This window comes from Festucalex cinctus, chromosome 1, assembly GCF_051991245.1.
Source record: "Festucalex cinctus isolate MCC-2025b chromosome 1, RoL_Fcin_1.0, whole genome shotgun sequence".
NCBI classification, from domain to species: Eukaryota; Metazoa; Chordata; class Actinopteri; order Syngnathiformes; family Syngnathidae; genus Festucalex; species Festucalex cinctus.
Genome location: NC_135411.1, coordinates 208,265 through 232,937, shown reverse-complemented (window position 1 = coordinate 232,937; position 24,673 = coordinate 208,265). Strand labels below are relative to the sequence as shown.

Here is a 24,673-nt window from a genome sequence, read left to right as displayed (position 1 = left end):
GTCTCAGGAGAGGAAAGCAGTTCACCATTAACACTGTATAATGGAGATGGTGTGCTGCTGACTTCGACTCGGGACGTCGTGAGTCGGTGGGGGGAATACTTAGAAGATCTCAATTGCACCAAGACGTCTTCCTTTGAGGAAGCAGTCTGGCGAATCTGAGGTGGGCTCTCCTATCTCCGGGGTCAAAGTCACTGAGGTGGTTGGAAATCTCCTCGGTGGCAGGGCCCCGGGGTTGGATGAGATCCGCCCGGAATTCCTAAAGGCTCTGAATGTTGTGGGGCTGTGGTGGTTGACACCCCTCTAACGCTCCTTGGTAAATAATTTGCAAAGCTATTGCTCAAGATTTATTTATTTTTTGCATTTTTATATATTTTAGTTTGGTTTTAAGGTATTTGCAAAGACAAAGGGCAAGGTTAAAATGTTAATTTACAATGATTGTCGCAAACGGAGCCGGGCGAATTTGTCGGCTGCGTGACGTCACTCTCGCGGGTTTTGACAGCCCGTACGTATTTTTATTATTATTATTATTAGTAGTAGTAGTAGTAGTATTCACTAACTCACTCACAGAAGCTTACATGTGTAAATGAGTGAGTGGGAAAAAAAATCCATGCGTGCTTTCAAATTGCCGCGGGAGTGACGTCACGCAGCCGACAATTTCGCTCTGCCCTGTTTGCGACACGTCAGATTACCTCAAAATGCTTGTTCAACTTTGATGGCGAATTTTTAAACTGCACATTCACCACAATAAACTGGAGCTCTTTTCAATAAGTCCAATTTAAACTTTACAATTGTATCGGGATGAAAACACTGAAAAAGGGAATGAGGCTTTCGATTCCAACTGCAGCAAAAATGGCGACATCTGCCGATGACTTGATGACAATGCTTGCTCGGAAGCCCCCGGACAATTTCCAACAGCCAATCGTAACGCAGCGGGGGCGTGTCCGGCCTGACTTAACTTCCGCCGCACGTCTCCATTCGTTTCTTTACGTGCTCACTGCACTGGCCGGCGTCCACATCGCGTTTCATCAGACGTCCTCTGCTAATTCATTCTTTCTTATTTGGTGTTGGACTGAACACACAGGACTCCCATCACCATTTTGAAGGTCTGCGACACCATTTATTAAATGTCGGCGTGTGTTTAAACTCGTCTCGGTGCGCGTTGATGCGTCTCGGCCTTAGTTAGCTTAGCTTAGCTTAGCTCGCTAGCCGCTAACAAAGAGAAGAACACAACACGTGGTCAGGAAGAGACCAAGTGTGACTTTGTTGGCATTATTGTGCCAAAATGTCGGCGAGAACGACACCAAAGGACGAGGAGGAACATTTTGGAGTAAAAGAAGAGAACGAGCAACATTTTCAACCGCTGGACGACGTTTGCGAGCAGCCTCGAATTGTGCTACACGCAGCAGGTTTGTACACTTCTTATTACTCTCCCTTGCTTAGCACTACTATATAGCGTTAAAAAAAATTAACAGCAGTCCGCATTACTGTGCACAGTAATTAAATTCAACTGTTATTTTAAAGAGTGAAATAAATTGATTTGATTGGTTGATTCCGGACAGGGGCCGATTATACAGTCATGAGACAGTCATACCAATGTATCTGACAAGACGTGTGCGATTTTAAGAACACTTAGGTGCACAATAAGACTGTATTAAAACGGTGGTACAATACTACAAATTATTATTTTGTCGGGATACTTTTTATTTTTTATTATTTTTTTTTAAACAAAACAGTCACAGTTTTGTCATGATTACTGCATTATTACATTCCACTGCTGTTGCAACCAGTGTTAATTTTGACAAGAAATTTTAATTTAGTTTTAGTTATAGTCTTTTGACTAAAATTAACAAGTTTGAGTCATAATTTAGTCTTCTGATTGTATTTTAGTTTTGATCCAATTTTAGTCGACTAAATTCACAGTTTAGTCTATTTTCCTTCAGCATACGTTTAAACTTTTATGCAGAAAATTATAGCACACCTATTTGTGACTGTAGTTTAACACGCAAGACACATTTCATACAATGGTGTCTTTCTTGTTTCAATGAATCATGTTGAACTGACAATAATGTAACTTTTCACCTGAATAAGAAAAAGTGCATAATTTAAATTGCTTGAGATTAATCTTACAGCTGCACAATTTATGTTTATGTACAGCACTTTGTATACAGCAATGCCTGTTCTTAGAGCGCTTTATAAATAAAGTTGAGTTGAGTTAAAGTGCAGTGAACACAACATTTTCTGAGTGGTTCTTTTCTCATTCATTCTGATTGGATTGTGTGAATTTTCACGACTGTGTTTTCATTTTAGTCATTGACGAAATTGTCAGTCAATTCTAATCATAGTTATTGTCTGAATGAATGGCTTCTATTTTAGTTTTCATTTAATTTTCGTCAGGAAAAACAATTAGTCACGAAAATTATGATGTCAATTTTTCGGCTACAAAAATATCACTGGTTGCAACTGTAGCATTCACGAAGACGGTAGTCAATGACAATCGATTCCGGTTTGCAAATCAGTGCCGAGTTCATATGGGCATATATGCGAACTGCGCACAAGACGACACGTGAAAATGGAATGAAGCGGTTGCGCTTAATTAAGGTAAATTAATGAGTGAATTCATTAATGGAGGAAAGATTGAGGACTGGAGTAAGGCTCACTTTCTGTTGAAATCAGGTCACTTCCTGTTGAAATTGGACTACTTCCTATTGATAGGTCACCTCCTGTTGAAATCGGGCCACTTCCTGTTGAAATTGGACTACTTCCTATTGATAGGTCACCTCCTGTTGAAATCGGGCCACTTCCTGTTGAAATTGGACCACTTCCTATTGATAGGTCACTTCCTGTTGAAATTGGACTACTTCCTATTGGTAGGTCACTTCCTGTTGAAATCGGGCCACTTCCTGTTGATTCTAAGTCACTTCCAGGTCACTTCCTATTGAAATCAGGTCACTTCCGGGTCACTTCCTGTTGAAAACATGTCAGTTCCTGTTGATTTCAGGTCACTTCCTATTGAAATCAGGTCACTTCCTGTTGAAATTGTGTCACTTCCTGTTGATTTAAAGCCACTTCTGAGTCACTTCCTGTTCATTTTATGCCATTTCCTGCTCACTTCCTATTGAAATCAGGTCACTTCCTGTTGAAATCGTGTTGCTTCCTGTTGATTTGATGCCACTTCTGGGTCACTTTCTGTTGATTTTAGGCCATTTCCGGGTCATTTCCTGTTGAAATCAGGTCACTTCCTGTTGATTTTTGGCCATTTCTGGGTAACTTCCTGTTCAAATCAACAGGTCACTTCTGGGTCACTTCCTGTTGAAAACAAGTCAGTTCCTGTTGATTTCAGGTCACTTCCTATTGAAAGCAGGTCACTTTCTGTTGAAATTGTGTCACTTCCTGTTGATTTCAGGTCATTTCCTATTGAAATCAGGTCACTTTCTGTTGAAATTGTGTCACTTACTGTTGATTTGAAGCCACTTCTGGGTCACTTCCTGTTCATTTAATGCCATTTCCGGGTCACTTCCTATTGAAATCAGGTCACTTCCTGTTGAAATCGTGTTGCTTCCTGTTGATTTGATGCCACTTCTGGGTCACTTTCTGTTGATTTTAGGCCATTTCCGGGTCATTTCCTGTTGAAATCAGGTCACTTCCTGTTGATTTTTGGCCATTTCTGGGTAACTTCCTGTTCAAATCAACAGGTCACTTCCTATTGAAATCAGGTCACTTCCAGGTCATTCCTGTTGAAAACAAGTCATTTCCTGTTGAAATGAGGTCACTTCCTATTCAAGCCGGGGCATTTCCTGGCGAGAATCCCTGGTGTACCAAATCAATTGGCCAAGATGGCTGCCGCTGAGGGCAGGCGTAGGGTACAAAATAGTGAATTGTGGGTAAGGCGTGAATATTTGGAATATGTTTAAATTGAAAGATGAGAATGGGATGAATCATGTGGAAGTAGGGGTCTTCCAGCCTAACTATGGTTACAAATAGGTGTTTTAATTTTCTATGTAAAAGTTGAAATGTATGCGGATGGACAATATCAGCTCAACTCAATTTAGTCGACTTGAATCAATAGAGAGATTAAAATAGTTTTAGATTTGACCTTATATCGGCTGTCAGATTTTTAACAAGGCCAATACTTTTTTTTTCCTTTTTCTTTTTGTTTTGTTTTTTGGATGGGCCAATCCGAGTGTGCGGTGGCCCCAAGTCGAGGTGCACTGTAGAAACAATAATGCACATCATCTCACGCTTGAAATTTGACTTGACCAACCCAAATGTGTGTTTGTCTTCTTGTGTCCTGCAGACGTCGCTGAGAAATATCTTCGTCCTGACCAAGAGGACATGAAGCCTCCGAATGTTAAAGAGGAGGAAGAACATCCTTACATCGAAGAGGAAGAAAAGCCCGTTCGTGTCAAAGAGGAGGAGGTTGAGGATGACGTCACCAAGTCACCAATGACCTTCGCCCCTTTAAAGAGTGAAGATGAAGTCAAGGGTGAGAGTGAGGAGGGCAGAGGGGCGGAGCCTCCAAACAGGATCTTAAATCCTCAAAACATGATTCCAGAAAGTGATGCAGACCACTGGGGACCATCACAAGCAAAAAGTGATGACATAAGGTCCCTTTCTTCTTATGATGATGATGATAATGATGATAATTTGGATGGTAATGATGAACATGCTGCTGATGATAGGTCGTGTCACACTGACGACAAATCCTGCGAATGTTCTCACTGTGGGAAAACATTGAGTTCAAAAGGAAGTTTGAAAATTCACTTAAGAAGACACACTGGGGAAAAACCTTTTTCTTGTTTAGATTGTGGCAAAAGCTTCTCTTGGAAGTCACATTTAACAACACATAAAAGAATCCATAGTGGCGAGAAACCTTTTTCTTGCTCAGACTGTGGCAAAAGCTTCTCTCAGAAGTCAGCTTTAACAACACATACAAGAAGACACACTGGGGAAAAACCTTTTTCTTGTTTAGATTGTGGCAAAAGCTTCTCTTGGAAGTCAGATTTAACAAAACATACAAGAAGACACACTGGGGAAAAACCTTTTTCTTGTTTAGATTGTGGCAAAAGCTTCTCTTGGAAGTCAGATTTCACAATACATACAAGAAGACACGCTGGCGAGGAACCTTTTTCTTGCTCAGATTGTGGCAAAAACTTCTTTCGGAAGTCAGATTTAACAACACATACAAGAACACACACTGGGGAAAAACCTTTTTCTTGTTTAGATTGTGGCAAAAGCTTCTTTTGGAAGTCAGATTTAACAACACATACAAGAAGACACACTGGGGAAAAACCTTTTTCTTGTTTAGATTGTGGCAAAAACTTCCTTTGGAAGTCAGATTTAACAACACATACAAGAAGACACACTGGGGAAAAACCTTTTTCTTGTTTAGATTGTGGCAAAAACTTCTTTCGGAAGTCTGATTTAACAACACATACAAGAACACACACTGGGGAAAAACCTTTTTCTTGTTTAGATTGTGGCAAAAGCTTCTCTCAGAAGTCAGCTTTAACAACACATACAAGAATCCATAGTGGCGAGAAACCTTTTTCTTGCTCAGACTGTGGCAAAAGCTTCTCTTCGAAGTCAGACTTAACGATACATACAAGAAGACACACTGGAAAGCTTCTCTCAGAAGTCACATTTAACATTACATTCAAGAACACACACTGGGGAAAAACCTTTTTCTTGCTCAGCCTGTGGCAAAAGCTTCCCTGCCAAGTCTGAATTAAGAAGCCACATAAGAACACACACACGGGACAGAAACCATATTCATGCACAAAATGTGTGGAAAGCTTTGCTTCCACCAATTCTTTAACAGCACATGCAAAAACACACAATGGAGAGAAACCGTATTCCTGCTCAGATTGTGGAAAAAGCTTCTCTTCCATGTCAAATTTAAGAAAGCACACAAGAAGACATGGTGGGAAGGAACCATTCAGTTGCAGTGTTTGTGCTAAAAGATTCTCTTGTAAAAAGCTTGCTGAGAGACACGAGTGTGCTGGTGACAATAGCAGCCATCTTTGAAGCTTCAAAAAATGAAGGGAAGTGAGACTGGTGTGCTGTAAAAGTGTCAGTGCATCTTAAAAGTGTAAATGTAATGCTTTCAAAACTACTCAACCTGTAAATATTAAATGTTTGCTGTTAATGTGTTTAAATGTCAATGTATGTTTTTTTTGTACGTAATTTAGGAAGTTATTTTTGTTTGCTTCTAAATGTTGTTAATGGTTGTTTGTTGATGTTTGTAGGTGTTGTGTATTTGCTTGTGTGAAGCACATTGAGTTGCCTTGTGTATGAAATAGAAATAAAGCCACCTTGCAATTTTCCCCAAATAAGCGTCGAGAATACGTTCAGACACACAAAGCCATCTGCGATTAAAAAATTTTGTTGAACAGTGTTATCACTGAAATGATTGACGCAAAAGTCCTACTCTTTTTTTTTTTTTTTTTTTTTTTTTTTTTTCCCTTTTTTTGTTGCTAAGTCAACCCGAGATCAAACCACCACAGCTCCATGCGAGCTAACACGCCATATGCTCGTGCATTTTGCACATTTTATCTTTCTATGTAACAATTTTCGCCTTCCCAGTCCCGGCGGCCGCAACTGCACCTCATAAGGTACGCTCTGCCGTGGATGGCCGATCAGCCCCTGGCTTATGCTATTTTCACGCACGTTTTGGAACCAAGGCGAAGAGGTGCCGCGCCCCTTGCTCCTTTGTTGCGTCGGAAAACGGCAACGCCTCCACTCAGCTGCAGCTGTGAGTGGGGGCGCACAGTGCCGACTGCTGTTTATCATGGACACCCTCTCCAGACTTAAATTCCTTTGTGACTCCGGCGCCCGCAGAAGCGTGTTGCCTGCCTCGGCTGAAGATGCTGCCGGGGGCACTCACGGCCCGCACCTGTCAGCGGCCAACGATGCACCGATCCGGACCTACGGCACTAAGACAGTGGATGTATGTTTTGGGGAGCCCCGGTTCACTTGGGACTTTGTCACTGCTGACATTTCTTTTCCCCTTCTTGGCGCGGACTTTTTGTGTGCCCACAGTCTACTGGTGGATGTTAAAAATGGCCGCCTGTTGGACGCTGTGACGTTTTCCACTGTTGCTTGTGGGTGTGATGTGGAGACGTTTGAGGGCCTTGCCAGCCCGCTCTCAGATGACGGCGTGTTCACGTGGCTTCTTGGAGAATTCCCCAGCCTGACCACGCCTACATTTGCAGCCACTACTACCAAGCATGGGGTCGAGCACCACATCGAGACCGTGAGCCCGCCGGTTCACGCTAAGGCCCGACGCCTCAACCCTGATAGATTGGCCACAGCTTAGTCCGAATTCGCCAACATGGAACGCCTTGGCATAATTCGTCGTTCCGACAGCCCGTGGGCCTCGCCTCTCCACACGGTTCCGAAGTCGGACGGCGGCTGGCGATTGTGTGGAGACTATCGCCGCCTCAATGATGCCACGACGCACGATCACTATCCCGTCCCGCACATACAGGACTTCTCTGCCCACCTGGCAGGTGCGAAGGTGTTTTCCAAGGTGGACTTGGTACGGGGCTATCACCAAGTTCCGGTACACCCCGCCGATGTGCCTAAGACTGCTGTGATAACACCTTTCGGACTGTTCGAGTTTCTCAGGATGCCATTCGGCCTTAAAAACGCGGCCCAGTCTTTTCAGCGTCTCATGGACTCTGTTCTCCGGGACATGCCGTTCCTCTTCGTCTACTTGGATGACATCCTGGTGGCCAGCTCCTCCATTGGGGAACACCTTTCACACCTCCGGCAGCTTTTCTCCAAGCTCAGCCAGGCTGGACTGATTATTAACCGAGCTAAATGTGTCTTTGGTGTGCCCTCCATCCAATACCTCGGCCACCTCATCAACGAGGACGGCGCCACCCCGCTCCCGGCAAAAGTGGAAGCTGTTGCCGCTTTTCCTCGACCCCACACGGCCCAGGGTCTCCGCGAGTTCCTCGGGATGGTGACTTTTTACCACAGGTTCATCCGCCATGTGATGCACCCGCTTTACGACGCACTTAAGGGTGTGGCTCCTAACCGTGCGGTCGACTGGACCGATGTGAGAGTCAAGGCTTTTGAAGAGACGAAAGCCGCGCTGTCCCAAGCGGCCTTGTTGGCCCACCCGCGCCCGGATGCCCCGATCGCCCTCACTACTGACGCATCTGATTTTGCCGTCGGGGCCGTTTTGGAGCAGCGCGTCGAAGGTGCGTGGCAGCCGCTCGCCTTTTTCAGCCGCCGGTTAGTCCCTCGGGAGCGCAAGTACAGCACGTTCGACAGGTAGCTCCTTGCTGTCTGGCTGGCGATCCACCACTTCCGCTTCATCCTGGAGGGCCGTGAGTTCACGGTCTTCGTCGATCACAAGCCGCTCACCTTCTCCATGTCCAAGTTGTCCGAGCCGTGGTCCGCGCGGCAACAGCGCCAGTTGTCGTTCATATCTGAATACACCACGGACATCCGACATATCGCTGGCAAGGATGACGTGGTCGCGGATTGTCTGTCCAGGGCAGTCGTCAACACGGTACAGCTGGGCCTCGACTTTTCCCGGATGGCGGCCGACCAGGCTTCCGATCGTGGCACCCAGTTGCTTCGGAGCTCCGACACCGGGTTGCAAGTTGAAAGGGTAGCGGTCGACGACTCCGGGGTCGAGCTGTGGTGTGACGTCTCCTTGGGCTGGCCTAGACCGCTGGTGCCCTCTGGTTGGCAGAGGGCCGCCTTCGACATGGTGCATGGTCTCTAACACCCCGGCAGGAAGGCATCGTCGAGGTTGGTGGCTCAGAAGTTCGTCTGGTCTGGGTTGAAGAAAGATGTACGGGCCTGGGTCGATTCATGCGTGGCTTGTCAGCGAGCCAAGGTCCACCGTCACACCAAGGCGCCTTTGGAGACTTTTGTTGTGAGGAAGTTTGACCATGTCAACGTCGACATCGTAGGTCCGCTTCCTCCTTCCCAGGGCTTCACCTACCTCCTGACGATGGTGGACAGGACGACCCGCTGGCCAGAGGCCGTTCCCCTGACCTCCATATCGACCAGTGACGTGGCCCGGGCGTTTATCGGGACCTGGGTCGCTCGGTTTGGACCGCCGGCGGACCTCTCGTCCGACAGGGGTGCGCAGTTCACGTCAGAGGTTTGCTGAGGGCCTCGGGGTCAAGCTACACCGCACCTGCGCTTATCACCCTCAGGCTAATGGGCTGTGCGAACGGTTCCATCGTTCGATGAAAGCCGCTTTGCGCGCTGGTCTTTCTGAAGGTAATTGGGTCGACAAGCTACCCTGGATCATCCTGGGCCTTCGTACTGCACCTAAGGAGGACCTGCAGTGTTCGTCGGCCGAGTTGGTCTATGGACAGGTGCTAAGAGTGCCAGGAGATTACAGACTATTTAGAAACAGAATAGCAACTTAATGCAATTAATGGCGCGACAAACTAAACTTTATTGCAACAAACACACAAACGTAGCACATATGAAAAAGACTATTTCCACAAAATTATGAGGTGGAAATAGTATTTTAAAGCTGGTTTAATTGTGATATACATACAAAATGTTATTTTTTGTTAGCCATCTTTAAAATATATTTTTCCATAAAGGCCTACAACAAGCAATACTAGGTGGTATATTTATGACAAAAAGTAGCCTACTTCATCATTTTTTTTTTAAAATTCCTCTCCAAACATGGTTTTATGATACATGTAAGCATTATGTAATGTACATGCTTCTGTAACTTCAAATAACCACTCCCATTTTTTTGTTTTCCAAATCACATTTATTTTGTGACATCAATTTATGCAGTTTCTGCAGCGTCTGTGAATGTTGTAATCTGAATAAAAACCAATGAGTTTGCCTCTTTTTCCATGTCCCCAGAACCCTCTATATTCTTTAAATATAGAATTGCATTGGATGCAAGGGGTGAGGCAATAGGGGATCCTGTACATCTTTTTGAAATCGGGTGAAAATGCACTCCAGTTGACGACACCTGGTAGATAGACAGACATACAGACAGACAGTCAAGTCATCTTATGTATATAGTGCTTTCAAACAGCCTTAGCTGTCAGATAGATAGATAGACAGACAGACAGAATTTTTTTTTTGTGTGTCCACCCATCCATTATCTTAACCACTTATCCTCATGATCCCCACTCCCTCACAACTTACTGTCTAGCCACTGAAAATGTGCTTCCCTACGAAATGATTCTTATCTGATGATCATCCAGAATCGGGTGCATGTCAGGGCCAGCACGTGGATTGCGCCTTCGCCATCATTGAGGACAGCAAGAATCAGGATGGATCGTAAAATCTCCTCTGGTAGCTGTGAACATAACCGCATAAACTAAAAATAGACTTGTCTTCATCATCAATATGATCATCATTATCTTCTTGGAACAAGAGAAGTGCAATGAAGAATTCCTTATCAGCATGTTTTTGTAGCTTTCACATAATTTGTTTATATTGTATAAATGTCAGAGCCACATGATTCTCTGATAAAGATGCAATATTAAAGTCTCTACTCTGTGTAGTTCTGTTTGACTAGCCAGTGAGTGTATATCATCAGTTCATAACTGTGCTTCACCTCCAAAGTGTAAAATACATAAATAAAAATTGTTGCATGCATGCCTGACAGATGGAAGCGACCACTCTCTCTGCAGAAGGCTTCTTGACCTTGGTTGCTGACATCGGACTTAAGTTCAAGGGAATGGGATTAATTATATGTTTTGGACATGTATACACTACAATGACAATTTGCATAGATTAATTGGGGTTTGGAAAATTCTGTCCATTATTCTTACCTTGGCATTCTCATCTATTTTCCTCTTTCTGGAAATGCGAGCCAGCCTTATTTCTGTGCATTAGGTTAGAAAAAGCTTTTCAAATTTGAAAGGTCTTTCTTTAAAAGTCTGTGTCATTTGTTTAATTGTAATTTTCTATATAGAGTACTAGTGGCATCCATTACTTGGCATCAGTATCAGTGAGTACTTTTTAGGTTGTAGCGAAATGTATTCATCATTCATAAAACTAACAATACATTCTTTTTCATATTTATAAAAATTGCTTACCATGGCAACTAAGAAAGAATTGCCATATTGACAAAATTTAAATTGATTATAGTGGTCTTCAAACTACAACATACCTTCATGACAAACTGCCGTCTTATCTTGAGTTTGCAGATGTGCCACAACATATGCAAACTCTCCACCTTTGGCACAAATGCTGCATCTGTATCGGTTCAAGCCTTCCAAAATGGGTGCTGGTAGGTGTCCATCTTTATAGACGGTTCGATGAAGCTGAGTGCAAATTAGAACACATTTTATTTGTATAAATCTTTTGTCATCCGACTGTAGAATTGGCCAATTACAATCCAAAAACATCCATCCATCCATCCATCTTCTTCCGCTTATCCGGGGTCGGGTCGCGGGGGCAGCAGCTTCAGGAGGGAAACCCAGACTTCCCTCTCCCCAGCCACTTCAACCAGCTCCTCCGGCGGGATCCCGAGGCGTTCCCAGGCCAGCCGAGAGACATAGTCTCTCCAGCGTGTCCTGGGTCGTCCCCGGGGCCTCCCGCCAGTGGGACATGCCCGGAACACCTCCCCAGGGAGGCGTCCAGGAGGCATCCGAACCAGATGCCCGAGCCACCTCAGCTGGCTCCTCTCAACGCGGAGGAGCAGCGGCTCGACTCTGAGTCCCTCCCGGATGACCGAGCTTCTCACCCTATCTCTAAGGGAGAGCCCGGACACCCTGCGGAGGAAGCTCATTTCGGCCGCTTGTATCCGGGATCTCGTTCTTTCGGTCACGACCCACAGCTCGTGACCATAGGTGAGGGTTGAAACGTAGATCGACCGGTAAATCGAGAGCTTTGCCTTTTGGCTCAGCTCTTTCTTCACCACGACGGACCGATACAGAGTCCGCATCACTGCAGACGCTGCACCGATCCGCCTGTCGATCTCCCGCTCCATCCCACCCTCACTCGTGAACAAGACCCCAAGATACTTGAACTCCTCCACTTGGGGCAGGATCTCATCCCCGACCTGAAGACGACACTCCACCCTTTTCCGACTGAGGACCATGGTCTCGGATTTGGAGGTGCTGATCCTCATCCCAGCCGCTTCACACTCGGCTGCGAACCGCTCCAGTGAGAGCTGAAGGCCCCGGCCTGATGAAGCCAACAGCACCACATCATCTGCAAAGAGCAGAGATGCAATGTTGAGGCCACCAAACCGGAACCCCTCCACGCCTCGGCTGCGCCTAGAAATTCTGTCCATAAAAGTTATGAACAGAATCGGTGACAAAGGGCAACCTTGGCGGAGTCCAACCCTCACCGGAAACGAATCTGACTTACTGCCGGCAATGCGGACCAAACTCTGGCAACGGTCGTACAGGGACCGAACAGCCCGTATCAAGGGGCCCGGCACCCCGTACTCCCGAAGCACCCCCCACAGAACTCCCCGAGGGACACGGTCGAACGCCTTCTCCAAATCCACAAAACACATGTGGACTGGTTGAGCGAACTCCCACGCACCCTCGAGGATCCTGCGGAGGGTGTAGAGCTGGTCCACTGTTCCACGGCCAGGACGAAAACCACACTGCTCCTCCTGAATCCGAGATTCGACCTCCCGACGGACCCTCCTCTCCAGCACCCCTGAATAGACCTTACCAGGGAGGCTGAGGAGTGTGATCCCTCTGTAGTTGGAACACACCCTCCGGTCCCCCTTCTTAAAAAGGGGGACCACCACCCCGGTCTGCCAATCCAGAGGCACTGTCCCCGATGTCCACGCGATGTTGTAGAGGCGTGTCAACCACGACAGCCCCCCAACATCCAGAGTCTTTAGGAACTCCGGGCGGATCTCATCCACCCCCGGGGCCCTGCCACCGAGGAGCTTTCCAACCACCTCAGTGACTTCGACCCCAGAGATAGGAGAGCCCACCCCAGAGTCCCCAGACTCTGCTTCCTCAAAAGGAGACGTGTTGGTGGAATTGAGGAGGTCTTCGAAGTATTCCCCCCACCGCTTCACGACGTCCCGAGTCGAGGTCAGCAGCACCCCATCGCCACTATAAACAGTGTTAACGGTGCACTGCTTTCCCCTCCTGAAACGCCGGATGGTGGACCAGAATTTCCTCGAAGCCGTCCGGAAGTCGTTTTCCATGGCCTCACCGAATTCCTCCCATGCCCGAGTTTTTGCCTCAGCAACCGCCGAAGCCGCGTTCCGCTTGGCCATCCGGTACCTGTCAGCTGCCTCCGGAGTCCGACAGGCCAAAAAGGCCCGATAGGACTCCTTCTTCAGCTTGACGGCATCCCTTTCCGCTGGTGTCCACCAGCGGGTTCGAAGATTGCCGCCGCGACAGGCACCGACCACCTTACGGCCACAGCTCCGATCGGCCGCCTCAACAATGGAGGCGCGGAACATGGCCCATTCGGACTCAATGTCCCCCGCCTCCCCCGAGACAAGGGAGAAGCTCTGCCGGAGGTGGGCATTGAAACTCCTTCTGACAGGGGATTCCGCCAGACGTTCCCAGCAAACCCTCACAATACGTTTGGGTCTGCCAGGTCGGACCGGCATCTTCCCCCACCATCGGAGCCAACACACCACCAGGTGGTGATCAGTTGACAGCTCCGCCCCTCTCTTCACCCGAGTGTCCAAAACATGCGGCCGCAAATCCGATGACACGACTACAAAGTCGATCATCGAACTGCGGCCTAGGGTGTCCTGGTGCCAAGTGCACATATGGACACCCTTATGCTTGAACATGGTGTTCGTTATGGACAAACCGTGACGAGCACAGAAGTCCAATAACAGAACACCGCTCGGGTTCCGATCAGGGGGGCCGTTCCTCCCAATCACGCCCCTCCAGGTCTCACTGTCATTCCCCACGTGAGCGTTGAAGTCCCCCAGCAGGACGAGGGAGTCCCCAGAGGGAGCGCTCTCCAGCACACCCTCCAAGGACTCCAAAAAGGGTGGGTACTCTGAACTGCTGTTTGGTGCATATGCACAAACAACAGTCAGGACCCGTCCCCCCCACCCGAAGGCGGAGGGAAGCAACCCTCTCGTCCACCGGGGTAAACCCCAACGTACAGGCGCCGAGCCGGGGGGCAATAAGTATGCCCACACCTGCTCTGCGCCTCACACCATGGGCAACTCCAGAGTGGAAGAGAGTCCAACCCCTCTCAAGAGGACTGGTACCAGAGCCCAAGCTGTGTGTGGAGGCGAGTCCGACTATGTCTAGTCGGAACTTCTCTGCCTCACACACCAGCTCGGGCTCCTTCCCTGCCAGAGAGGTGACATTCCATGTCCCAAGAGCCAGTTTCTGTAGCCGGGGGTCGGTCCGCCAAGGTCTCCTCCCTTGGCCGCCACCCAGCCTACACTGCACCCGACCCCTTTGGCCCCTCCCACCGGTGGTGAGCCCGTGGGAAGGGGGACCCACGTTGCCTCTTCGGGCTGTGCCCGGCCGGCCGGGCCCCATGGGTGCAGGCCCGGCCACCAGGCGCTCGCCAGCGAGCCCCGCCTCCAGGCCTGGCTCCAGAGGGGGGCCCCGGTGACCCGCGTCCGGGCGAGGGAAACGCTTCTCCAAATATCGTCGTCATCATAGGGGTCTTCTGAGCCGTTCTTAGTCTGGCCCCTCACCTAGGACCTGTTTGCCATGGGTGACCCTACCAGGGGCATAAAGCCCCAGACAACATAGCTCCTAGGGTCATTGGAACACGCAAACCCCTCCACCACGTTAAGGTACCGGCTCACGGAGGGGCAATCCAAAAACATACCAACAGAAATAGAAAAAACTGGACTCATGTAAAGATTTCTTAACGTTCATGCCACAACAGAGTAAAATTATGTTATTATTCAAATCCCATCGATACATTAATGGTAATTAATTACGTAGCTACGCTATACAGGCCTATCTGCTGCAAATATGTGACGTATTGGGCTTACACCATTTTGCATTACGTACAGCGTCACGGTGGATTCCCCATTTGCAAGTTACTACTTTTAGGTCAGCATATTGTACGGTACACAGGTTCAAACTATTGTTCCATGCGAAATAACAATTGGAATTCAACGAGAGAGATATGGAAGAAAAACATTGTGTTCCACTAAATCATTTAATTCATTCATCAAACTTTCTGTGCGGGAAACGAACTTTTCTTTAGCGACCTATGTGCTAATGTTCATTAAATAAAATACATGTCCACTTACTTTCTGCTCCCGACTCGTCATTTTACAAATTATTTCGTGTCGTCCCCGGGAACTTTTTGAGAACTAAGAGGTTGTGATAATGGATGGAATGATTTCGTTTCGTAGTTCTCGTGGCGACCGCTCGCTGCAGAGAAGTTGAGAACAACACTACTGGATCACGACAGCAGCGTCACTTTCCGTCAATCAAGAGCATAGGGGCGTTCCGTTCCGTGGGCGTTCCGTTCCCAGTCTGCGGTCTGCAATCAGACTCGCGATCAGTTGCGTTATTTTTTTGACACACTAATTTGTGCATAATTAATTAACCTAAAATAATGTTTTCAACAACAGCCTTTTAATATGTATATAAGGCAAACTACATATGAACGGACATTTACATGTACAGATGACAGATTATAGCCGTCAGTTATAATCTGCAGCCACTTGTCAGGTTGATGTTACGTTTTCAAAACAAACTCAATTTCAAAATAGGCAAAGACACAACACACGATACAAGTACACAGATCAATCATTCATTTAGCGGTAGAAATTTCTGCACCATTTTAAACGTCAATTCCTAAATGAGATCATATCAAGCTTCATTCATCAACCGCTTTTCTCACCAGCACACTTGTGCCTCTCAGCGTTGCCCTTTGTTGGGAATCTTTGACCACAAACTGAGCAAGCAAAAGGCTTCTCTCCAGTGTGGGTTCTTGTGTGGATTTTTAAGTATCCCTTGGAAGAAAAATTTTGACCACAAACCAAGCAAGCAAAGGGCTTCTCTCCAGTGTGGGTTCTTGTGTGTATTTTTAAGTCTCCCCTGTGAGCAAAATTTTGACCACAAACCAAGCAAGCAAAGGGCTTCTCTCCAGTGTGGGTTCTTGTGTGTGTTTTTAAGTGTACCCTCTGAGCAAAATTTTGACCACAAACTGAGCAAGCAAAAGGCTTCTCTCCAGTGTGGGTTCGTGTGTGGATTTTTAAGGATCCCTTCTGAGAGAAAATTCGACCACAAACTGAGCAAGAAAAAGGCTTCTCTCCAGTGTGGGTTCTTGTGTGTGTTTTTAAGTGTTCCCTCTGAGCAAAATTTTGACCACAAACTGAGCAAGCAAAAGGCTTCTCTCCAGTGTGGGTTCGTGTGTGGATTTTTAAGGATCCCTTCTGAGAGAAAATTCGACCACAAACTGAGCAAGCAAAGGGCTTCTCTCCAGTGTGGGTTCTTGTGTGTATTTTTAAATTTTCCTTTTCACGAAATTTCTTACCACAAACTGAGCAGGCAAAGGGCTTCTCTCCAGTGTGGGTTCTTGTGTGGACTTTTAAACATATATTCCAAGCAAATTTTCGACCACAAACTGAGCAAGCAAAAGGCTTCTCTCCAGTGTGGGTTCTTTTGTGTATTTTTAAGTGTCCCCTGTGAGCAAAATTTTGACCACAAACCAAGCAAGCAAAGGGCTTCTCTCCCGTGTGGGTTCTTGTGTGTGTTTTTAAGTATCCCTTGGAAGAAAAATTTTGACCACAAACTGAGCAAGCAAAGGGCTTCTCTCCAGTGTGGGTTCTTGTGTGTGTTTTTAAGTGTTCCCTCTGAGCAAAATTTTGACCACAAACCAAGCAAGCAAAGGGCTTCTCTCCCGTGTGGGTTCTTGTGTGTATTTTTAAGTATCCCTTGAAAGCAAATTTTTGACCACAAACTGAGCAAGCAAAAGGCTTCTCTCCAGTGTGGGTTCTTGTGTGCCTTGTTAAACTTCCCTTCTCAGAGAAATTTTGACCACAAACTGAGCACGCAAAGGGCTTCTCTCCAGTGTGGGTTCTTGTGTGTGTTTTTAAGTGTACCCTCTGAGCAAAATTTTGACCACAAACTGAGCAAGCAAAAGGCTTCTCTCCAGTGTGGGTTCGTGTGTGGATTTTTAAGGATCCCTTCTGAGAGAAAATTCGACCACAAACTGAGCAAGCAAAGGGCTTCTCTCCAGTGTGGGTTCTTGTGTGTATTTTTAAATTTTCCTTTTCACGAAATTTCTTACCACAAACTGAGCAGGCAAAGGGCTTCTCTCCAGTGTGGGTTTTTGTGTGGACTTTTAAACATATATTCCAAGCAAATTTTCGACCACAAACTGAGCAAGCAAAAGGCTTCTCTCCAGTGTGGGTTCTTTTGTGTATTTTTAAGTGTCCCCTGTGAGCAAAATTTTGACCACAAACCAAGCAAGCAAAGGGCTTCTCTCCCGTGTGGGTTCTTGTGTGTGTTTTTAAGTATCCCTTGGAAGAAAAATTTTGACCACAAACTGAGCAAGCAAAGGGCTTCTCTCCAGTGTGGGTTCTTGTGTGTGTTTTTAAGTGTTCCCTCTGAGCAAAATTTTGACCACAAACCAAGCAAGCAAAGGGCTTCTCTCCCGTGTGGGTTCTTGTGTGTATTTTTAAGTATCCCTTGAAAGCAAATTTTTGACCACAAACTGAGCAAGCAAAAGGCTTCTCTCCAGTGTGGGTTCTTGTGTGCCTTGTTAAACTTCCCTTCTCAGAGAAATTTTGACCACAAACTGAGCACGCAAAGGGCTTCTCTCCAGTGTGGGTTCTTGTGTGTGTTTTTAAGTGTACCCTCTGAGCAAAATTTTGACCACAAACTGAGCAAGCAAAAGGCTTCTCTCCAGTGTGGGTTCGTGTGTGGATTTTTAAGGATCCCTTCTGAGAGAAAATTCGACCACAAACTGTGCAAGCAAAGGGTTTATGACCAGGGTGGCCCATCGCGTGTCTTCTCAATTGAGACTTGGAACCAAAGGTTTTTCCACACTGAGAACATTTCCACCGTTTGCCATCAGTGTGACATGTCACATCATCGTCACACTGTTCATCGTCAGCAGTGTGAGCAGCGTGTGACGCGTCTTCACCATCTGACATAAGAGCTAACCGGCTGTCATCATTTGTCATTTGTTGTCTGCTTGGAGACTCCGCCCCTTTGTTCTCTTCATATTGACGTTCATCTTCAGTCTTCAAATGGACACCAGTCACGGGCAACTCTGTGAAGTGCTCCTCCTCTTCAATGTATGGTGGCAGCTGCTCCTCTTTTTTGATGTTGGGAGGCTGTTGCCGCTTCTCTTCTTTAACTTGCAGAGGCTCCAAGTCCTCCTCCTGTTTCACGCCAGGGAACTCTGGCTCCTGCCGCTCAGGAAAAATATATTTTTCACTGACATCTGCGAGACACAAGATACACATGGTTTGGTAAAGTTAATTTATTGTGATGTTATGTATTTTATATTGACGTTTATCACATGGGCCACATGAGTGAATGAATAACAAATCTATACACAAGTATTTTTTTAAAACTTTTAAACATTTTTTTTTTAAACTCAACAAGTGAGTCACATCCTTTCAGGGCAATTCACAAATGATTCCACAAATTAACACCTAACAGATACACACCTTTGCTTAATATTTGTTCTTGTTTTTTTGTTTTTTATAGACATGTGCACCCCTTATATCATAAGGACTGTGTCTAATTTGGTGCTAATTTAAACTCAACCAAGTCATAAAATTTCATTGTATTTAATTTAATAAATAATCGATGTGTTGATTCAGTATATTTTGATTAATTAATAATTCTTATAGCTCTCTTTTGCAATTTGAATACAGAGTTGGTGTTTGTTTTATTTGCATTTGCCCAGATTTTCACACAATAGGTCAGATATTGTAAGAATAATGAACTGTATAATGTATATAATGAGTTCATGTTCAGGACATCCTTAGTTTTATAGAGTATCCCTATGATTTTTGACATTTTCCTTTTAACAATTTCTATGTGTGGCTTCCAAAATAATTTATCATCAATAACTACTACAAGGAATTTGTTTTCATACACCCTTTCTATTTCAATTGAATTAACTTGGGCTGGGTTCAAAATATTGATATATCGATATCGTATAGATACGCCTTTTCATATCCCAATATCGATACATAAAGCCATGTATAGATATATCGACCCCGCCCCCAACACACACACACACACACAACACATTCAACACACACAAACAAATGCTTCCGAGCCCGTGTCACTTACACGGTGGAAGCCAGTATCGATCATCTCCCCACCCACCCCATCCCCTCAACCACCATTGGAACATTTGCACAAAAAACAATGTGAATGAGTGTCAGTGTTTTTTGTCACTTTTTTTTTTTTTTAACATAGCCTGCACTGTGGTTGTAATTGATTTAATTAGGGCCCGAGCAGCGACCTCTGCGAGGTCCCTCTTGTTTTTGTAAGAATTCTTCTTCTTCTTCTTCTTCTTCTTCTTCTTCTTCTTCTCCGTAAACGATCGCATTTTTGAGGGCCTAAACATTTACGAAAACTCACCAAACTTTGCAGTCTCTTCGGGCCCGGCGAAAAATTTGATATTTTGTAGTTGTCATAACAATGCGACTCTATAGCGCCCCCTAGCGTAGAAAAATAAAAACCATTCCCGGCCCGTTTGACCTAGAGCTACGAAAATTGTCAGGCACATGTAGCACCCTGAGACGCACAAAAAAAAAAGTCAGTGGAAGCCATTTCCTAAAATGTACAGGAAGTGAGCTATGAATTTTTTAATGTCCAATTTTGGCCTATTTTGGCACATTCACTGTGGTCATACTTTTTCCCCCTTTGCAAACATTTTTCATCCAATTCACTTCAAACTTGGCATTTATCATCTCAAGACCTGAGAGAACAACTGGGCAAAAAATCTTGCCTTTTCGAAATACTATATGACGGGGGCAGGGCATCAAATATTGCCTTTAAAATTTCATTTGTCCAGAAAGAGCAAATGCTTAATAACTCCCATGTTCAAGCTCCAAAAAATCTCAAACTTCTCATGCAACGTAATAGTCACGGCCTGAAAACATCTATATGATAAAATTCAGTTATACATATAGCGCCACCTAGTGGTAACAATAAATGTCATACTTTACGTTTTTAGCTACTGTGCCGAGCTCGTTGAAGGGATCCAGTTGAAAATTGGTCAGAAAAGCCTTAAGATGTTGATCATGCCCCACACCGAATATTGTAACTTTTCGCCAAAGGGCGTGGCCGCTACGGTGCCGCAAAGTCTGAAGATTTTTCGTGACTATAAAAGCTGCATTAACTTGACCGAGATGATCCTATCTTCTCAAAATTTCCCACATTTGATGAGAGTCCAGCCCTAAAGACATCTACGAACTTATATTTCATCTTACTGATAGCGCCACCTAGTGGCATTTTTTTTCTTACGAATTTTCTTCTACGTTTTTGTCCAAACACGTTAACTGGACCTCAGATTTGCTCAGATGAGGGTTTCGGCCTTCATGATGTCACAACACGAAGTTTGTGAGTTTTCGCGAATTGCTGTGGGCGTGGCTAAGCGCTGTTCGCCAAGAAAACAACGTCGGTTTTGAGGGTCTAAACATGCACAGAAACTCATGAAACTTGGCACACACATCTGGCTTGGTAAAATGAGCCATATTTTATTGTTGATTGTGCTATTTTTACAAAAATGACTCAATAGCGCCCCCTAGAAATTTTTAACGACGCAGCCCCGGTTGTACGTTTAAGCAAGAACGACGAATATTTTTAGGTGTATGAGGGAGCCCTAGACCTACAAACAAGTCTCTTGGACCCATATGCTAAAATGAACAGGAAGTGAGCTACGAATTTTTGAATGTCCCATTTTTGACGATTTTTGCACATTTACAGGGGGCATACTTTTGCCCACTTCTCCTACACGTTTCATCCGACTGAGTTAAGACTTGACCTGGACCATGTCAAGACCTGAGCCAACGACAGGGGGAAAAATCTTGACTTTTCGAAATACTATATGATGAGGGCGGGACATCAAAATTTGTGTTTTGCACTGAAAAAGGATATGCTTAATAACTCCCCTGTACATGCTCCAAAAAATCCCAAACTTGACATGTATGTTTATAGTCAAGGCCTGAAGCTATCTATATGACATAATCTAAAATGACATATATGACATTCAGTTATATATGCAGCGCCACCTAGCCCTTGAGGCATGAAAAAAAAAAAAATACCCCACTTACGGTATTTTTACAAAAATTGTAAACTCATTCTCAGTGTGATAACTAAGTCATTTATGAATATTCTTTTACTTTCCACCACTCAAAATGTTCACTGGCATCAGACCTATCCAAACATAAGTATTTTTTATTTAGTTTTATTTATTTTTGATAGCCTCTATGGACGTTAAAAGCAGTATCGTGAATGAAGGATGTACTTAATAACTCCCCGGTGCATGCTTCAAAAAATCCCACACTTGACATGGATATTTATAGTCAAGGCGTGAAGGTATCTCTGTGACAAAATTCAGTTATAAATACAGCGTCACCTAGTCCTTAAGGCATTAAAAAAAAAAAAAAAAACATTGTAAGACTCATTGTAAGTGTAATAACTAAGTAATTTATGAATATTCTTTTACTTTTTCCACTACTCAAGATGTTCACTGGTATCAGACCGATCCAAACATATGTACTTTTTTATTTTGTTTTATTTATTTTTCATAGCCTATATGGACAATAAAAGCAACATCGTGCAATGAATATGAGCGATGACGGGTATATATACTTTTGCAAAAAATACCAATCAGGTCAAGTCATTCCCTAAAAATAAAAAAGGACGCTGATTTTTGCAGATCTTAACAATCACCAAACCCCATTGAGCTTGACACACACATCACACCTGGCAAAAAAAATCCACATGTAAAGGTTTATCATGCCATGTTTAAAGAAATTTTGCTGTGCCAGTACCCCAATGTGCGAGTACCACAACGTGCAAGTACCCCAATGTGCAAATACCCCAATGTGGCCGGGGCTGTGAGGGCCCTTTATAGCAGCCCGGAGAGGACACGCCACCCTTTTCCGATTGAGGACCATGGTCTCGGATTTGGAGGTGCGGATCCTCATCCCAACCGCTTCACACTCGGCTGCGAACCGCTCCAGTGAGAGTTGGAGATCCCGGCCTGAAGAAGCCAACAGCACCACATCATCTGCAAAGAGCAGAGATGCAATGCTGAGGCCACCAAACCGGATCCCCTCAACGCCTCGGCTGCGCCTAGAAATTCTGTCCATAAAAATTATGAACAGAATCGGTGACAAAGGGCAACCTTGGCGGAGTCCAACCCTCACCGGAAACGAATCCGACTTACTGCCGGCAATGCGGACCAAACAGGGACCGAACCGCCCGTATCAGGGGGCCCGGTACCCCGTACTCCCGAAGCACCCCCCACAGGACTCCCCGAGGGACACGGTCGAACGCCTTCTCCAAATCCACAAAACACATGTGGACTGGTTGAGCGAACTCCCACGCACCCTCAAGGATCCTGCTGAGGGTGTAGAGCTGGTCCACTGTTCCACGGCCAGGACGAAAACCGCACCGCTCCTCCTGAATCCGAGATTCGACTTCCCGAGGGACCCTCCTCTCCAGCACCCCTGAATAGACCTTACCAGGGAGGCTGAGGAGTGTGATCCCTCTATAGTTGGAACACACCCTCCGGTCCCCCTTCTTAAAAAGGGGGACCACCACCCCGGTCTGCCAATCCAGAGGCACTGTTTTCACCATAATTTATATTAGAATATTAGAGATGAAAACACAAATTTCAGAAAACGGGTTGCTCATTGGTTGAATTGATTTTTGATTATTAAAAGTTAACATTTGCCCCCAAAAAAAAAAAAAAAAAAAGTCTACTGGGAATATATAGAAATATGGTTGACGTATTGTAACTTGTTCAACCATTTTTCATTGTACAAAAAAAATAAATATGCAAAAAAAAATAATGCAAAAATGTTGCGGAGTCAAGGTGTGAGACTAGGGTCAACACAGCATACATTTTGATCAACATGACATCAGCAACTAATATTGTAGGAAACAAGAGAAAATTGTACATATTCATTTGCATACAGCCTTAAAAAAAAAAAAAAAAGAGACCTCCGCTTATTTTTAACCATTTTTTTTCTCATTATCTGTAAATTTCAGCTTCTTAGCTCAATAGCTTCCAGGCCATGTGACCTATTGACCCCAAACCAATGCAGCATCATAGTGCCATGTCTGATAGATGATGCACACCTTTTATTTTATTTTATTTTTTTCATTTTAGACTTCCACTTATTTTCTGCTTAATAGCTTCTAGGTCATATGACCTATTGACCCCAAATTAGTTCTGCCTCAAAGTGGCATGTCTGCTCGATGACACACACCTATTTTCTTCTCAATTTCAACCTTTCCTTCATTTTAAATGACCGTTAACTTAATACTGTACATATCAATGTTATTGCTCAATATCACCCCACAAGAGTGCATTCCCAGTGAAATTTGAATTGGTACTGTTATTGTGAAACAGCTTTTAAACTGTTAATAATAATAATAATAATAATAATAATAATAATAATAACAAAACCAAGCGTACTTTAAACTGCGTTTGAATTCAATTTTATTTTTGAAAACCGATCTTTTATTTTGAAAACTCAATGTTGTTCTCGGTCACATTCTCCGCGCCAGCGTCTCTTCGAGCACACTACCGTAAATCCTAGAAAAGGGCGAACAGAAAAAATGAAGTGCGGCTGACTTGACCGCGTAAAAAGAAAAGGCGGCTGACTTGACCGCGTAAAAAGAAAAGGCGGCTGACTTGACCGCGTAAAAAGAAAAGGCGGCTAGCTTTACCTCAGTTGTAGCTCTGCTAAATCCAGTTCGTATCGACTGAGAAATGTACCAAACCGACTGAAGAAAAAAAACTGTGTATCGAAACAAAGTGACCCGGTGAAGAGTCCTTACAGAAATAAAAACGTACATATGGTTGAAAAGTGTCGATGAAACAAGTGACAAACCTGCTCTGTTCAACACAACTCGAGGCTGCTTGTAAACGGCGTCCAGCAGTTGACGTTGTCGCTCGTTGTCCTCCTGTGCTCCACAAAGCTCCTCTTCGTACTTGACTTTCGCCATTGTGAACATCTTCACACGATATTCACGACACTTTACGCTCACGATTGACGTCTGCTGAGCCAATTTGGCGATAGCAAACGCGTCTCGTTTTTTGGCGCCTAGCAAGCTAAGCTAAGCTAAGCTAAGCTAAGGCAAAATAAAGAGGACCGAGAGATACGATTGAATCAGACACGAAACGTAGCAATTATGTTTGACTTCAATAAAGTAGTGACGGGGCAAAGTGTCGATGTGTCAGTTCGTTCCGTACGAATTCGTGTTGAATTATTTTTATCGTGAAGCCGAGCGTAAACGCGTCGTGCCTGGAATGGAGTAGCTCTTCTGCTACCACGTGAAATCTACGGCAATTACAGTTGGACAAATCTCATGTCACGAAAATGTTAATATTTAATTTTACTTAAAAAAAATAATTTAAAATAAAAGCTCATAAAATTATACGTTTAATTCTAGATTCATTTGGATAATAAAAATAAATAGACCTTTAAACTGCACTCGAATAAGAAGAAACATGTTTATCTCCTGTACATAGAGTAGCCCAGTTTAGTTTTTATTTTTTTAAATCTCTATTCACTCAATAAGTATAC

At 44.8% G+C, this 24,673-nt stretch overlaps 3 protein-coding genes across 3 annotated transcripts in view; 1 reads left to right on the top strand and 2 right to left on the bottom strand.

Moving 5' to 3' along the window:
- Nucleotides 1-24,673, top strand: part of LOC144009248 (uncharacterized) — a 68,634-nt gene that overhangs the window by 36,358 nt on the left and 7,603 nt on the right. The window contains exon 4 of the mRNA XM_077508909.1: nt 5,180-5,599. Within this exon, the coding sequence (XP_077365035.1) occupies nt 5,180-5,599 (420 nt within the window). The remainder of the gene's footprint in view (nt 1-5,179; nt 5,600-24,673) is intronic.
- Nucleotides 9,776-17,889, bottom strand: LOC144033300 (uncharacterized). The gene is made up of 3 exons (XM_077541339.1): nt 15,914-17,889; nt 10,147-12,991; nt 9,776-9,967 (listed from the first exon to the last, which is right to left on the bottom strand). Exons 1-2 carry the CDS (start codon nt 17,879-17,881, stop codon nt 11,384-11,386), a joined length of 3,576 nt encoding a protein of 1,191 aa, XP_077397465.1. The 5' UTR covers nt 17,882-17,889; the 3' UTR covers nt 9,776-9,967; nt 10,147-11,383.
- Nucleotides 17,893-24,377, bottom strand: LOC144005800 (uncharacterized). The gene is made up of 3 exons (XM_077504190.1): nt 23,978-24,377; nt 18,084-18,327; nt 17,893-17,926 (listed from the first exon to the last, which is right to left on the bottom strand). The coding sequence occupies exons 1-3, from the start codon at nt 24,099-24,101 to the stop codon at nt 17,893-17,895; spliced, it is 402 nt and encodes a 133-aa protein (XP_077360316.1). The 5' UTR covers nt 24,102-24,377.

Bases quoted from the DNA above. Each gene is read 5' to 3' on its own strand.
- LOC144033300 (XM_077541339.1), bottom strand. From the start codon at position 17,881: ATGGGCCACCCTGGTCATAAACCCTTTGCTTGCACAGTTTGTGGTCGA. The intron at 12,992-15,913 runs GTTTGTGGTCAA...GACGTCGTGAAG, and splicing joins AGAAGCCCTTTGCTTGCTTG to CGGTGGGGGGAATACTTCGA.
- LOC144005800 (XM_077504190.1), bottom strand. From the start codon at position 24,101: ATGTTCACAATGGCGAAAGTCAAGTACGAAGAGGAGCTTTGTGGAGCA. The intron at 18,328-23,977 runs GTTTGTCACTTG...TGTGTCTCGCAG, and splicing joins AGTTGTGTTGAACAGAGCAG to ATGTCAGTGAAAAATATATT. The intron at 17,927-18,083 runs GTCTCCAAGCAG...AAATGTTCTCAG, and splicing joins GAAGAGAACAAAGGGGCGGA to TGTGGAAAAACCTTTGGTTC.